Genomic DNA, 15,926 nt, shown 5'->3' with positions numbered 1-15,926 from the left:
TTATAAAAATAGTTTTTTTTTGCAATAAAGTTATATGTAAGCCAGAAATATATTATTAAATGTTATTTAATAGACACATTCCTTACTTAATACAACAACTAAATATTTTAACGAACCATTATTCCTGATGCTCTTTATCTACAATAACCAATAATAATAATAATAAAGAATATATGATTTCAGCTCGTGCCAGTGGCGAAACCGCATTTAACTTGTTGTCAACAAAATATTGACAGTCACACAGTGACAATTGTGACAGTGTCGTGTTATTATTTGTGACTTCAATCTCCATCGTGTCTTCTCTATCGCACGACACATTGGCGAAATCATCTGTGCCCTCTTGGCACAAATAAAAGCCAGAATAAAAAATAAAAAAAAGAATATTTCTGACTTACTTAAGATTTTCAAAAGTCGCATCCAATCGATCACCGCAAATTGTATATTGCACGGATCAGTAAAGAATGCGTAACCTTTGAAATTCTGTAGTTTGCTAGAAACTGTTATTGCCTTGATTCATTATTCAATAAACAATAATATCTTATAATGATGCGTCATAAAGCTGTGTGCATACAGAGTTTTGTAAATCTAATGAAAATTTATATCATATCACCTGCGTGAGTTATTAATCTACGCATTAGAAGTTGATTTAAAATATATCTTAGGTAATTTACCAGAGTTCAGTTATTTAGCTTTATCTTGAAGCGTGTGAGTATTTCGAGGTATAATTTTAGTTCTGTTTATACAAGCAATAAAAGATTATTATTAAGATAGTAAAATAAATAGAATCTCAATTTTGTATCGTTAAGCACGCTATATTGAAACACGTTCATACTGGACCCGTCATAGATTCACGGTAGTTAGCCCCTCTCTTGTATTTGCACTTGTCTTGTAAATAATATGAATTTTAAGGATAGTTTTATTAGCAAATAAATACATACAATAAAATCACGATAAGTAAGTATTATAGAAATATTACTCTGCGTATTATAAGAATTTTTAAAAGAAAACAGTTTTTAAAACTCTTGCCAATTTTTATATTCTTATATCTTTTTTATTTATCTTCAATAAAATTTTGATGATACTACTTTTACTCACATATTATATATACAATAAGTATTGTTGTGTTATACTTGTATTTCAATAGCTACGTGGTGCTAAAGATTTGACCCTTAATTAAGACCATACATATCATTTATTTATTGTTATGAGTATAGTTATATGCATAAAATATTCATTAATATTTCTAGATACCCATCCTACTCGTTCATTTATCAGCAATTAATAGTATTGTGATCTGTCAAATTCAAGGTAAATCAGCATACTATGTAGTGGGGTAAACTCGACGCACCTTTGACAAATGAAATTTGTAATATGATCACGGAAGTACTGAATAGCCTTTTAAATTCACCACGTATGTTAGGGACGCATGACAATTGGAGCGAATTGTTTCTATAATGAAATCATCCGATTGAATAAGGTACGATATCTTTCGACGGCTTCGACTGAAGACTAAATTGGTATTTGGAGCTTTTCTACATCTAGGGAGAGTCCTATATCCAGCAGTCAACTGTGATTGGATTAATTTTGATGACGATGATGATTAATCACAATCTTCCGTCAAACTTTCTTTCCGCTTTTACTTGGCCCTGTGAGAATACATGATATAGAGCACCTTACATACATATATTTAAGAAGTCCGTTCGAGACGCCTTTACAAGATCTGTCCCACCATGCATTAATATTTTGTTATTCAAAATATACATTAATCTTTTATTGGTTTTCGTAATACTTATTATATTATTAAAAATATAATTGGCGACTCATTAGCGAATGAGTTTTGAGGCTTCTCTTACGAGAAGTTAATAAGCCTACGTGTTATTATATATAGGAACATATTGAAGAAGAAACTGTATAAATAAAATTGAAATGTCATAAGTAGTCAGTTTTACGAGCCTGCATCGTTTAAGAGACAATAATATTTATAGTTGTTGCTTGTTTTTGTAATTGACAACAGAAAAATATTATTAGTCACTGATGGTGTTAATATTTCTGTGTAATTATTTCCCGATCTATTCAAAAATTTAACCTTCCTTTGTTTACAGCAGTGTCAAGCAATTACTAATATCCGTGATGCATTCATCCACTTATCTACCACCCTCCACCAATAACCACCTATATACCAATAATATAAACGCGGATATGATATTGAATTTGTCTGTTTTTAAGCAGTTTACTCAATTTTAAAAGATTAGTTGTTTTCAACCCATATTGTACTTTGATTAGTTGCATAACCTCACTTTACTCGAAGTCGTTAAACATGTTAAAATGACAAACAACGCATTAGAAAATTGAAATAGCTCAATTAGTTTTTTTATTACAGTAGATTTTGTATAAAAATCTCTTTGTTTTTAAAAAACGGTGCGATGCCTTTCTAGAATTTAAATTTGATTTTACTGATTAAATAATTAATTAACTTTAGAGCCCGTCCTTTTGAATTTTCCCACGCGTACATACATTCACATACTGTAGTAGGTGCAGTCCGATTCGACTCTCTCCTGAGACGTTTAAAAAATTAATATTACAAAATGCATAATAGTTAAATCATTATTTTGATTAAAATTTGTATTCATCCAAGTTCCTAATTATCTCTATTGCTTGCAACAGCGAACACTAATGGGGTCAATTATTATTATAAGTCAATTATAGGAAGATGTCGATCGGTCCGCATACATAATATACAGAAACTCATCAATCTTAAACTGATTCTTGCACGCAAATATTTTGACATTCGATATAGCTGGTAAATGTCATATGTGACTATACACTTTCGGTGTATACTTGGTATTGAAAATTTATTGACATATCAGAGACCGACTATAAAGAATATATTTTTATTGTATATCTCCGTTATTTTGTAATTGTAATATCGAATCTGATAGTCATATTTGGTATTATAAGGCTATTTCAGTAAATCGAGTAATCTTTTGGAATTAAATTTTAAATGAAGATTTGGTAAAAATAAGTATGAATCTCCAAGATTATTTAATCAGTAAATATAATATAATATAATAGACGAGTCTTAAGATATAAAGTGGCGTTTAATATATCTGTCCTTTTATAAACATTGTGAATTGTTACAAATTACTCTAATTAGTTTATTGGTATTTAAGTCATAATAAAAAAACAAATATTTTACATATTATAATTTTAAATTGTATAAGTTAAAATACATTGCAATTTAGTTCAAAGTTTTACATATTAAAATAATTGTTTTAAAATTCTCTATGTGTAATTTTTAATTCTAAAATTACCAGAATTTATTTTAGCAATAACTAGTTTATTTTACCCGTCTTCGTAGGTACCCGCAAAAACACTATATATAAATGTTTTAAAAACATCTTGATATATAGTACGTATAATAATTATAAATGTTTTTTTCTTTAAACTATCTTTTATAAAAAAGTAAATTTTCTATTATAGCATCATGTAATATATGAGCTTCAACTTATATAAGTTTCACTTATCGCGTTACACACTTGACTCTGTCAGCATGAAATTACCTACACATAATATCTGCTTGTTATATAGAAACAAAGCCGTGTTGAAAGACCAAGGGTCAAACCACCATAAAAATGGACTATAAGTTTTAAAATTGGTGATAGAAAACTATAAATCACAATTTACAAATATTTAATACATACAATACATGTAAAAGTATTACAAATTGACATTGGGTGGAGTGTTGACGTAACTAGCAGCTTTTCCCCGTTGAATCGCAAATTTATTTGTCTGGGCGAAAAGTGAACCAGCCCTCCTGTAGTACATTATGATATACGAGATTTTTTTCCATAAGTTTAGATATTGTCTATTAATTATTTATATCCCTGAATAATTTATATTTTTATTAATGAAGAAGCAGTATTTAAACACTGAGTTTGCTTTTTTATTTTTATAGTATTTTTAGGTGGACGGGCAAATGGGCCTCTTGATCGGAAATGCACCACTAACCAAGGAAAGTAAGATGACATGTCCCTTGAGCGTGTGACACTGGCTGACTAGCTTTCAAAGCGGAATACAGCAATACAAAGTATTGCTGAGTTTGAGTTTAAGTACGTATTAATTTTGATTTGAGTATATCAAATATTCTATGGTCTAGAAAGTATGTTATTGGATCCGTGTACTAGCATGCTATGTCTCAAGCATACACACATAATTTCTTATTAGCTACATCAGAATTATTTACGACTAAATCTCGTAAATGTTAATTAAAGTTACCTTTTATTAAAGAGTTGTCATAAGTTTATATTTCGCGATTTATGTATATTAATTAGATATTTATACTCTTAGACGTGGAGTATGTCGAAATGTACATTATTTTTATTTTCGATGAAACTTGGTATATCGAGGTTCTTCTGGATGGCACATCAGCGTAAGTCGTCATCTCATAGACTAGATTTCACAAATTAAACTTCGTGCAACAAAAATTAAGACATACAAATTGGCTACCTGATGTTTATTGGTCACTACCAGCCCCAAATTGGCACTGTAAAGAATATTCACCACTACTTTACTTTACATTACTGTTTTACTCACCCAACGGAATACAACAATACTACGTACTGCTGTTTGGCGGTAGAATATATGATGAGTGGTAGGTAGCTACCCAGACGGATTTGTACAAAGCCCTACCCGATATTGATCTTTAGTTTAAATTTTTTTTTTAAATAAGGTCAATCAATAGTTCCAGACATGTATCATATTTATACCTTGTTACATTAGAAATACAAATAAATTAATAAATTATATTGACTGACTGTTCCGAATCTAATTTTTTGCTCCAACATATTGAATATAGTTAAAAAATGATTTATAAAGGCCAAAAATGAAGTGTAAATTATAAAGGTCATGGTAAAGCTTACTAGACTAAATATAAAACCATTTATTTCTAGTGAATATATCTTGAGTTATTACTGAACGCTTGATCGACCAATTATATATTTAACAATAGGCTTTTGATACATGGTATTTGCTGATTATTTTGATTCAATAATATGACAGAAAAATTAAAAATTATTAGTAATTATGAAGTAATACCGCCAAGTACAAGATGAATTATAGACATAAAATAATTACGTAACTTGAAAGTAGCCTGGGCTTGAACCCACAATCATCGGTTAAGAGGCACGCGTTCTGACCACCAAGGCATTGCGGCATTTTATATTTATTATAAAGTTATATAAAAAATGATTGATATGCGATGTTGTATGTAGAGCAAACATTGGTCAGATTTAACAGCAGTTTTGATTTTTAGTTTAGATTTGAATAATATTGTTATTTAAAACTTTATAACATATTCTACAGTCAAATAAAAATCGACTTTCTAGATTTGTTTACAAAATGCAATTTTTGTTTTTTTTTTTTTTAGTAAGAAATATTTGTGAATGAAACAAAGATAAAAATTAACTTACCTACATTTCAACGTCAGAAATCCATCAAGAGTATTTTGATAGCTAAATGCTAGGTTAGCAATAGGCTATCGTCACGATCTATCATTTAAATGTTATATCATAAATAGTTAAACATTTATCATTCTTAAAACAAAATGTCTAAGATAAAAAATTATTTAAAAAATATAATGTGCTATAATGCGATGTAATTCCTAATGTGTTTAAATTTCATGCATCGGTGTTACATTTTTATGAAAAGCAATAAAATCGATATAATTAAGCAAACGGGAAAACTATCTGTTGTCACTTCTGCTCGTGGAAATTAGCTGTATAATGGCTAATACACGTGAGACTCGATTTGTCCATAATTACACTCATTTACCTTTCATACCGGTAGGTATATAACACTGCTAAATTGAATATAACATATAATGAGAGAATTGTTATAATATTGTTCACTAAGAAGCATTGACAACTTAATTTAAAGCTATCATAATTAGGCGATGGATTTAGTAAATACTTTTTGTTCTAATGTTTTAATATTTTACTCTGGTTATTTCTATTCGGCTTTGTGTAAGCCCGTCTAAGTAGGAACCCATATTGTATATTCTATCGTCAAGCAGTAATATTTGGTATTGTTGTGTTCCGGTTTGAAGGGTGAGTAAGCTAGTATGACTTGATGACTAGTACACAAAACTAAAGCAAGGGACATACATATTCGTTCCCAAGGTTGGTGGTGCATTTTCCAATTTTTAAGTTTGGTCGTGACCAATAACTATCAGGTGGCCCATTTGCCAAACTCCAAATGCAAAATAAAAAATAATGAATTTAAATAAAAATTTAAATGAATTATATTATAATTGAGTTAATTGAATATTCTATTATCATATATTTTGGCCTTTACGAATAAACGATCGAAAATATCATGTTGCTGTATAATGTGAATTTATTGTAATCGGCTCGTTGTGAAGGCTTGAAGCGAATCATTAAATTAACCGCTGCCAGACTTGCCTTGTATGTGATGGGTTATTTGATTGTTTACGCTATTAGTGCCATTAACCCGCGAGGTGTATTTAGTCTTTATAAAACTTCAATAAAGAAAGCTTCAACTGTTACGTACTTTATTCAACCTTTAAAGTTATATTTCTAATATAATCAAAAGTTAAAATGATTACAATTACAGATACAAATATATATATATATAGATATATATATATATATATATATAATGGTAAAATATTTAGTTACGACATAATATATTATATTAATAATATACATATCATATAATACGACATAATTGCGCTTTCTTAAAATAAAACATAAAACTCCATTTTAAAACAGTAATGAATGAATGTTATGTACTTACAATAGGCAACTTTATAACTAAGAGAGCAATCTCCATATGAAAAATTAATAATAATTTATTATTTATCTATCTGTTGTTTGAGCAATCCTTAAAATTCTTTATTACATATAAATAAAAAATAGAATACACCAAGGAGTATTTATTATATTAAAATCTCCTTAACAGATCTTTCAACACTCAGGTCAGTAAAGTTAAACATGTAGACGATATATTCGTTTTGCAATGTACGCTATTATTAAGGTCATTTAGAGTCTCGTCCCGGATAAAGTGAAATCGAAAAGATTTTGGTCAAAAATCATTTATAAAAAACATACATGTAAATAACACGTAGTACTATTAAATTGAAATAAACATACTTTTCATTCATTCTTAAGGGACTTTTGGACGTTTCAGAATGAAGTCGAATTATAAGCTACCAACGTGTTGAAATTTCAAATTAAAAAAAAAGAGAAACTCATTCGTTCCTATTTTTCTAAATATGTAGTCAAGTCAACAAGTCATCTTTTATTGTATAATAAACTTACAAAATTCTAACAAAGAACTTTAAAAATTGGCAATCTGTTATAATTTTATATGGGATATTAAAAAAAATCGATTCAATCAATCATTAAACTTATATTATTAAAAATAAAAATGGAAAATATCGATTTATATGCAGAACTTATCATTCCAGATATCGATAACTCTTTAAGAACTTACAAATATTTTATCATTAAAAGATAATAAATAATTTATGCAGTCCCTTTTAATTGGGCATGCGGTACGTTGAAATGGCTATCGAAGGTAATTTATAAATATAAGGCTTTGTTGTTAAACGTCTTTAGTGACGAGGAAGTAATTAAATAAAGTATTGGAATAGTTTTTGCATTAAAATGACGTTATGGAAAAAGTATCTTATTTTGGTTCTAGCGTCAGACGAGATGAGCCTTTATGATAGAAATTTATTGAATTCCAATGTATTTAAGAAATATATAGGGAAACTTTTAATTAGAATGGATCTAATGTAATTATTTTTTTTTTAAATTAGATCCTTTTCTGTTCAAATCCATTTTGTTTCAATTGCCTTAAATTAAGAGACTAACTTTATTGATTAACTTTTATTTGAAAAAAATGCAGGAATCAATGTTTTTAATATTTTTAATAGCAACGAAAATGTCGTACGATTATTTTTCGCTTCTAATTACAGACTTCGATGTTATCATTGTAGCCCACGTGTTATTTATGATTAACTTATTTAAAACTCTTATTAAAAACCTACGTTCTTTATTTAAAAAATATATCAGGAAGAATTAATTTTAGTAATCTTAATATTACAGAGAATGAAATATGAAGAGATTGAAGAGATGCTGGCGGGTCGATCTTTGATGTGTTTACGTTTCGCGCTTACGCCTTCGAATCGCTATACTCCAATTTCACGCACTGCACTGACGCTGTCTCGTATAAAAGCAGCTGCGTCGATCTGAAAAATCATTCCAGCCTTACACATCTACCGAGGATCACCACATCACTTCCTTATTTAATTAATCATAAAAACAAAAATGAAATCGGTGAGTTAAAGACTAGTTAATATTCACATAGCTATATGAACATTAGGTAATCCTTTGTGCAAATTTAAACTAAAGTTTTTTGAAATAAAACTGCCAGACAGTCAGTGGTCACGGGCAGACTGGCAGACAGTCTGCCCGTGACCACGAACACTGCAAAGTGCTCGAAACGTCGGGATGTTAAAATAATTAATATACGCGATTAAATCCGTTAAAAACTAGTTTTATTTCAATGTGTAATAATCGCGAAAATCTAAGACAACATTAAAGTTTTTTGAAACATATTTCTATTAAATAAAAAAAAGAAAGCTACTAAAGTTACAAAAAATTAGCAATAATCGCAGAAATATATCGAGATTTATATTAATTTTGTATTTATTGTAATAATATTTTATAGTAAATATAACAAATTTTAAAGTCAAAATATATCTATTATAATTCATTATATTATAATCTATATATATTAATACCGATTTATTTCTGAATTCCTTATTTCGTCATATATCGTTTGTCATATATCTCTCTGATGTATATTTTATTAACTTTTATAAATAAAATAAATAATAATATTCATATAACTAGGGAATATTTCGTGATTAGGAAAATTAAACAAACAATATCACTCATATGATTTTGTATAGAATAACGATCAAACACGTTCGCATGTGTTCATAATTACGTGATAATATAACATGTAACCATCATAATTGAAAGATCAAACATAGTAAACGATAATAGTAATAATTATTAATCTCTTTTATAGTACGTACTTTTAAATTTTACGTACATTTTTCCATATTTTTATGAATTTAGTAGGATTTTTTTTTACTTGATTTATATAAATTTTGCAGAATGAATATTATAAACCTTGAAAGGTTTACGTCACAATTCTTCAATTTACAAAAACGTATGTTTTGAGTCCGACAAATAATAGTAAATTATATAATATAACTATTTTATTTTTGCAGTTCGTCGTTCTAACCGCCCTTGTGGCAATGACCTACGCGGCCCCGCAGTTCCAATATCAAACACAGCCTCAGTATCAGAATCAAGTGATCCCGATCATCAGACAGAATCAGGAGATCAATCCTGATGGATCCTACCAATACAGGTGAAGCTTTTTGAAAACCTATATTTATTTATTTATTTTTTATTTATTATATATATATTTAGGATAGAACAATATTTTCAACCAAGTACATCTAAACATACATAGTAAAATAAGTATGTATTTATTAATATATGAATGTAGGTAATTATTGCACATTTTTTAGATTTTTTTTTAAATTATGAATGAAACTTTTACTCTTCGATAGTTACTGTGACGTATTCTTACGCACAAGCAAAAAAAGATCGTTTTCTCCGTTCCTAGTTATCGTAAGTTGTCTTGTTATACAAACCAAAGTGTAAATTTGAACTAATATCAAAACTCTCTATTTTATGCCAAAAGTCGCCATTGTTGTGAAATAATACACTAAAAGGCAGATCATAAATGGGCATTCCTCTAGTGTCAAGTATATTAAACGTTAAATTTGTGGGAGTTACCTGTGAGACCGTCTCAGCCTAAGAGCCAAGCCCTCATTACGTAATTGACTCAGATGCGTCGTTGCTATTTAGTGTCATTTCATATGTAAATATATGTTTACTATTCTTGCATAATTTATTGAGATATCATAAATGTGAAAACTAGAACAATCATTCATGAGATGCCCATATAAATAAGAATATCTATTCATGGATGACAAAACTGTACCACATATTTTAAAAGAGACAAACAAAATGACATACGTAATTTTATTATTTTAACCTACTGTGCAGTTCACTAAATCCACTCGTAAATTATATTTGTTCATCCAAGTCACGTTTATAATACATGTGTGATTTACAAACGATTGCCGAATCAGAGAAATCGTTTACTATGATTTATAAAAATATTCTTAAAATTAATTACTTTTTAAATGATTGTATGATATATTTTAATATTTCATTTAATATTTTGTTTACTTAATCTATCTAAGTTATATATGACACTGTTTTATGAGTCGGTACTCACTTTGAGTCTTTATAAGGTTAAGTAATGATCGTTATCAATTCCAGAAATATAAACATCATTCACTTGGATGCAGCGATAAAATATTGTTTTGACCATAAAAGTTTTGCATGAACGAAATATAAACAAAATTTGAGTTTTCACTTTTTAACAATCTTTATTTTTTATCAAAAAATAAAATAAAAATATACAATTCTACTAAACTAACTAATACTTATAATTTAATTGAACATCATATTATTTATACATAATATAATATGTTTATACAATAAATCTGCAGCTATGAAACTGGCAACGGTATTGCTGCACAAGAACAAGGTTACCTGAAGAATGCTGGAATTAAAGATGCCGAGGCACAGGTCGCTCAAGGTTCATTCTCCTACACCTCACCTGAAGGTGTCCCAATTACAGTGAACTACATCGCTGACGAGAACGGTGAATTAAGATTTATTTTTTATTTTATTTAATCATGCACATGTGCATCGATATTGTAATAAGATTACTTTACAACTAGCACCATCAGAAAAAAATGTACACGTAGTATTTCTATCATTTTCAATTGCTATCCTCTCGATGAATAAGTAACCCTCTTCAATAAGCCCTCGTCTCATTATTGCTAATTGTTATTCATTTATTAACCCTTCTTCGTTAAAAGATAACTATATATGTACCTATAACAGCTTAGACTTCCTCGTCAATTAGTCAAGGAACAATTTTATTAATATTCATATATTACTTTTCGTATACAATTTAAATTTATTTTAATATTTTTTACAGGATTCCGTGCTGAAGGTGCTCATTTGCCTACCCCTCCTCCCATTCCTGAGTCGATCCTCCGCTCCCTTCAATTGATAGCATCTAGTCCCCAAAACCAATACCAACAAGGTTTCCGTGGTTAATTTCCCCGATCCTCCCCAATAAACTACCCAAGCGAACTCAAGACTCACTGATCTAATGGCTCTTGGAAAATACCTAACAACTCAACGATCTTCTAGTTATAAGAATAAATGCTACTGTGATGTATTTTAATTTTATAAGAACGAGAATAAATTAAAAATTTAAATGAATGCATTTTAACTATATTCCCTGTCAAAACTTAAACGATAACATGATATACATTTACTTATGTACTGCCTCATTTTTATATCATAAAGCTGGAGAGTTGGATTGGTCCTGATTTTATATAACTTCTCACTTTAACCGTAAACGTTAATGAGGCAAATAATATAAAATATATTTTGAACGTTAAACTAGAGACAATGGGAGTTACAAAGAGTACTTAGTGTATGACTTCGCTTTCTTTAAATATAATATTTATGATGTACTGAAATTTGGACAGTTTAAATAACTTTAACATACTTTGTTTACATTTGTTTGTGAACATGCATGATATAAAACTGCTGTCTGATTAACACTAAAAATATGGCAAAATAGTTTAAAAAATGTACAAAGTCTTATATAAAATTGAATATTCTATTTAAATTAAAATTCGACAAAATTCTGACAAATATGTTTAAAGTTTATTCAAAAATAAGAAACACAGCAAATGATTATGAGACATGCATAATAATTATTTAAAATATAATGTGCTCGTATGTACCTACTCAGTGCATAAGAATAATAGAGAATAGTCCGAAGCTGCATCACATTCGTGAATAAAGAGCAATGCTATAGTGTGCTACTTAATAGCATATCTTTATTCAACGAAAAAATCGAAAAGAATAAAATCCTGACTGATTTCAACCACGGCAACAAAACATTACTTTACTTTACTTGGTGGTAGGGCTTTGTGCAAGCCCGTCTGAGTAGGTACCACCAACTCATCAGATATTCTACCGCCAAACAGCAGTACTCAGTATTGTTGTGTTACGGTTTGAAGGGTGAGTGAGCCAGTGTAACTACAGGCACAAGTGACGTAACATCTTAGTTCCCAAGGTTGGTGGCGCATTGGTGATGTAAGGAATGGTTAATATTCTGTATAGGCATAGTATAAGAAGTAACTTGAAACTCACTGCAGAACACGAGCGTGAAATGTTAATGAGATATGCGACATTGACTATATAGTTCAGTCATTATGTACAAAACTGTTACTGTTTCATTTATCCAAATGGCTGATTTTTGGATATGTTGTAGGAGGGCTAAGGGAGAATAGCTTAACTTGAAATTGTCGACTTCGATTTCCAACGTGCGTTCATCGCCATCTTGAAAAAAAAGTTGAATTAATTTTTAGCTCGATGAGGATGATGACGGATCTTCGACTATTGAAGAATCGCTCAATGTGGTTTAAGAATCAACACGGCTCGATAAGCGTGTCGAAGAACAAGAATGTGAACCAGAACCATCGAAACGTAGAATATAAATATGAAACTATTGAATATGATATAAAACATATAATTTTATAGCATGCTCTACAAATTTTGTAATAGATATTTTTTTTTAAATATATACCGTGAAAAAGATGAAAACAGCAAAAAACGTCGTAACTGCGTACGCAGTACGTACTTGATTTTACAGTTTCACTCTCGATATCTCAAAGTATCTTTCCATAATTCTCGTGTCATAACGCACAGCCGAGTTATTGTAGATGGTTGTTTTGATCAAGATGGCGGTAAACGCATATAAGAAGCCGACAATTTCAAGTAAAGCTTTTCGCAGCCCCTCCTCCAGTATATCCTAAAATCAGCCTTCTCGGTTCATTTGCATTTACAAATTTAATTAATGACTGGTCTAATAATAATTATAAAATTTATAGGATACGTATATCAAAATGGCATATTACCGTAAGTCAGTTGTCAACATTTCATGAGTGACATGCGAGGCGAATTCTCACAGAAATGTACTGCTGTTTGCTTTGCTAATTTGCATCCATATGTTATTTAAATTTTCGTTTTCGATGTTAGAGTGCAAGATGTTCGTATATGTACACGCGTACGTAATTTTATATTTTTACTATTTATTAGAAGATTTTGTAAAATATTTTAATATAGAACATTGCTTTATAATTATACAAAAACATAATTATCTAGTCAAAAAATACAAATATTGTCATTTGTCACACAAAGTGACAAAAGCTAAGTACCTACATTATATCGTCTAATTAGTGTTTAAAGCCCTGAAATGGCATTACATTAACAGCCTGTAAATTTCCCACTGCTAAGGCCTCCTCTCCCTTCGAGGAGAAGGTATGGAGCATATTCCTTTTGCATTATTTAATAATAATAATTGCATAATCGCATTTTTAAATTCAATCTTAAACTATCTCTTTACTGCATCTATTTAATGTTCAATTTGCTTTCACAACTTATCGATGATTATTCTATTTATTTACAATATATTATAATTAAAAAAGTACTTAAGTTGATAATACTAGAACCTTATATGACACGATACAGCCGATATACTGGGACATATGAGTAGTTAGATCTAACAATAACATTCAATTTATACAAAATTTATACAAAATTCAAGTCCGCTTATGTGCATTTTATATGCAATGAGGAACTCTTTGTCGATTTCAGGCGTAATTTTTAAATTTCTTAAATTTATAATGTTCACATTATAAATCTATATTTTTACTCTCGTATATGTATACGAGATCTATATATGTACAATAATTAATTACAGGTAACCTCGTTCGTCTAGTGGATAGATAAAAGGCCCAAAGTTCTGGGTTTAAATCCTAGGTCGTAATTTCAAATATGTACAATGTCCGTCCTGAAACTATATACTATTATAATATGAAAATTTGACAATTTTTTATGTATTTACGGGAAATAGTAAAAAATGTAACTAAACCTTATTTGTCTTTTATTACGTAATCTAAATCTCAGGACTGTAAAAATATTAAATAGCTTTATTGATATAAATCTGAAATATTCCTCTAAATTAAAAATCCTAAATATTTTTCGACATACGTAATATATTATCAAATTTAGTATTGTAAAAAAATACGCATATATTTGTAGTCTACAACGCCATCTTGAATAAAGAAAAGAAATCTTGTCTTAACCATAAGACTGGTTATTTGGCCATGATATCTCAGCCTTTATTCAGCAACTCAGAAAATTCGCGACTCATACGATAGATGTCAGTACCCTCACTTCGATTAATATTTTCTATTATTCCATTCTGCATACATTTAATTTTATTTACATTTCATTTATTCTTATTTAAGAAAAAATTCTATCATTTTCGAAAGGGAACTCCTAAAAAAAATAATTAATAATGTAGATAGCAATATTGAAACAGCGTTATTTAGAAACGATAAGATTCTACAAATACAGACAAGATTCTGCAAAACCAAAAATAAATACTAACGAAATATTTTTTAAAAAAAGAACATAAATGTTATATTCGTTTATTATATCGCCCATTGTATTTTTTAAATGTGTTTTAACGTAATATTTGATAAAGGATCGCGTTTGTTATTTTTAAAGTATAATTTTGCATATTTTCCTTTGCTATACACAAAATCTGATGATATTTTTTAATCACCAATAATATTTATAGATGGTTTGCAATTCTATATTAACTATCAACTATTTATTATAGGTTGTGTTTATTGTGTCATTGCACTCATTTCTATAAGTTTACCATCCCTTATGTATTTTAAAATTAGCAAGAAGTTTTCATGGGATATGTATTATTTAATAATGGTTAGCTCATATCTTTTCTGCTAATCAATTATGACAAATATCACGACATTTCGCCGCGAAAACGCACAAAACCAATAACACACACTTTCCCATTTATGATATTAGTAGATTTATAGATTTGACATTTATAATTGGCATTACTTATGTGTACCTGCTATGTGTAATAAACACTAAATGAATATTTTAAATAAAGAACACCGATTAATAATCATTATCATAAATTATTAAATACAAATATTTAAGTTTGCAAATGATAATTATTTACGTAACACCCATTTACCAACGTAAAGTTCAGCCAACATTCGTTCCCTTTTCGGTTAACAGATGGTATTTCGACTGTTGGCAATAATAGTGTTATATAATGTGGAAGATGTCATCATAGGGTCCCATTAAGCTCGTTAACTCACCTATGATCCGATGTCATCTGTCACGCAGACGCACAACGTTCCAATATACAAAGAGTGATAACTTTCGACAGTATTTCGATATATCATAAATCAACAATGGGCGGCTTTTATCGAAGACGGGCGTGTACTTTGTATTATATAATATGTATTATATAAAATGGCTATGATAATTATTAAATCAATAGTACGGTACTTATTTATTTTAAACCATTTTACACCATAAATTATAAGAAACAATGACTATGTTTTATAGAAGTATACTGTTCTCAGCATAAATATTACTAATTTATTCGAATAGTTAAACTTGCGAATGAGCTTTAACTAGTTTAACACCTTATTTTACAACTCTATATTAGTTTTTTATTTACTGCTGAGTTCATCAACTTGTTTATTTTAAATGCTCGTCTATTTATAAATATAGAATTACATTTATATTTTTTTTTGCCCCGTATTCGTG

General features: G+C 29.0%; 1 protein-coding gene across 1 annotated transcript; it reads left to right on the top strand.

Moving 5' to 3' along the window:
* Window positions 1-8,281: 8,281 nt before the first annotated feature.
* Window positions 8,282-11,446, top strand: LOC125064001 (endocuticle structural glycoprotein SgAbd-2-like). The gene is made up of 4 exons (XM_047670764.1): window positions 8,282-8,360; window positions 9,326-9,468; window positions 10,688-10,842; window positions 11,185-11,446. Exons 1-4 carry the CDS (start codon window positions 8,352-8,354, stop codon window positions 11,304-11,306), a joined length of 429 nt encoding a protein of 142 aa, XP_047526720.1. The 5' UTR covers window positions 8,282-8,351; the 3' UTR covers window positions 11,307-11,446.
* Window positions 11,447-15,926: the final 4,480 nt, after the last annotated feature.

This window comes from Vanessa atalanta, chromosome 5 (assembly GCF_905147765.1).
Source record: "Vanessa atalanta chromosome 5, ilVanAtal1.2, whole genome shotgun sequence".
NCBI classification, from domain to species: domain Eukaryota; kingdom Metazoa; phylum Arthropoda; class Insecta; order Lepidoptera; family Nymphalidae; genus Vanessa; species Vanessa atalanta.
Note: the sequence above shows the minus strand (reverse complement) of the source record. Positions and strands in the feature narration are given on the sequence as shown.

Coding starts and splice junctions, on each gene's coding strand:
- LOC125064001 (XM_047670764.1), top strand. Junction 9,469..10,687: donor GATGGATCCTACCAATACAG/GTGAAGCTTTTT, acceptor ATAAATCTGCAG/CTATGAAACTGGCAACGGTA. Junction 10,843..11,184: donor CTACATCGCTGACGAGAACG/GTGAATTAAGAT, acceptor TATTTTTTACAG/GATTCCGTGCTGAAGGTGCT.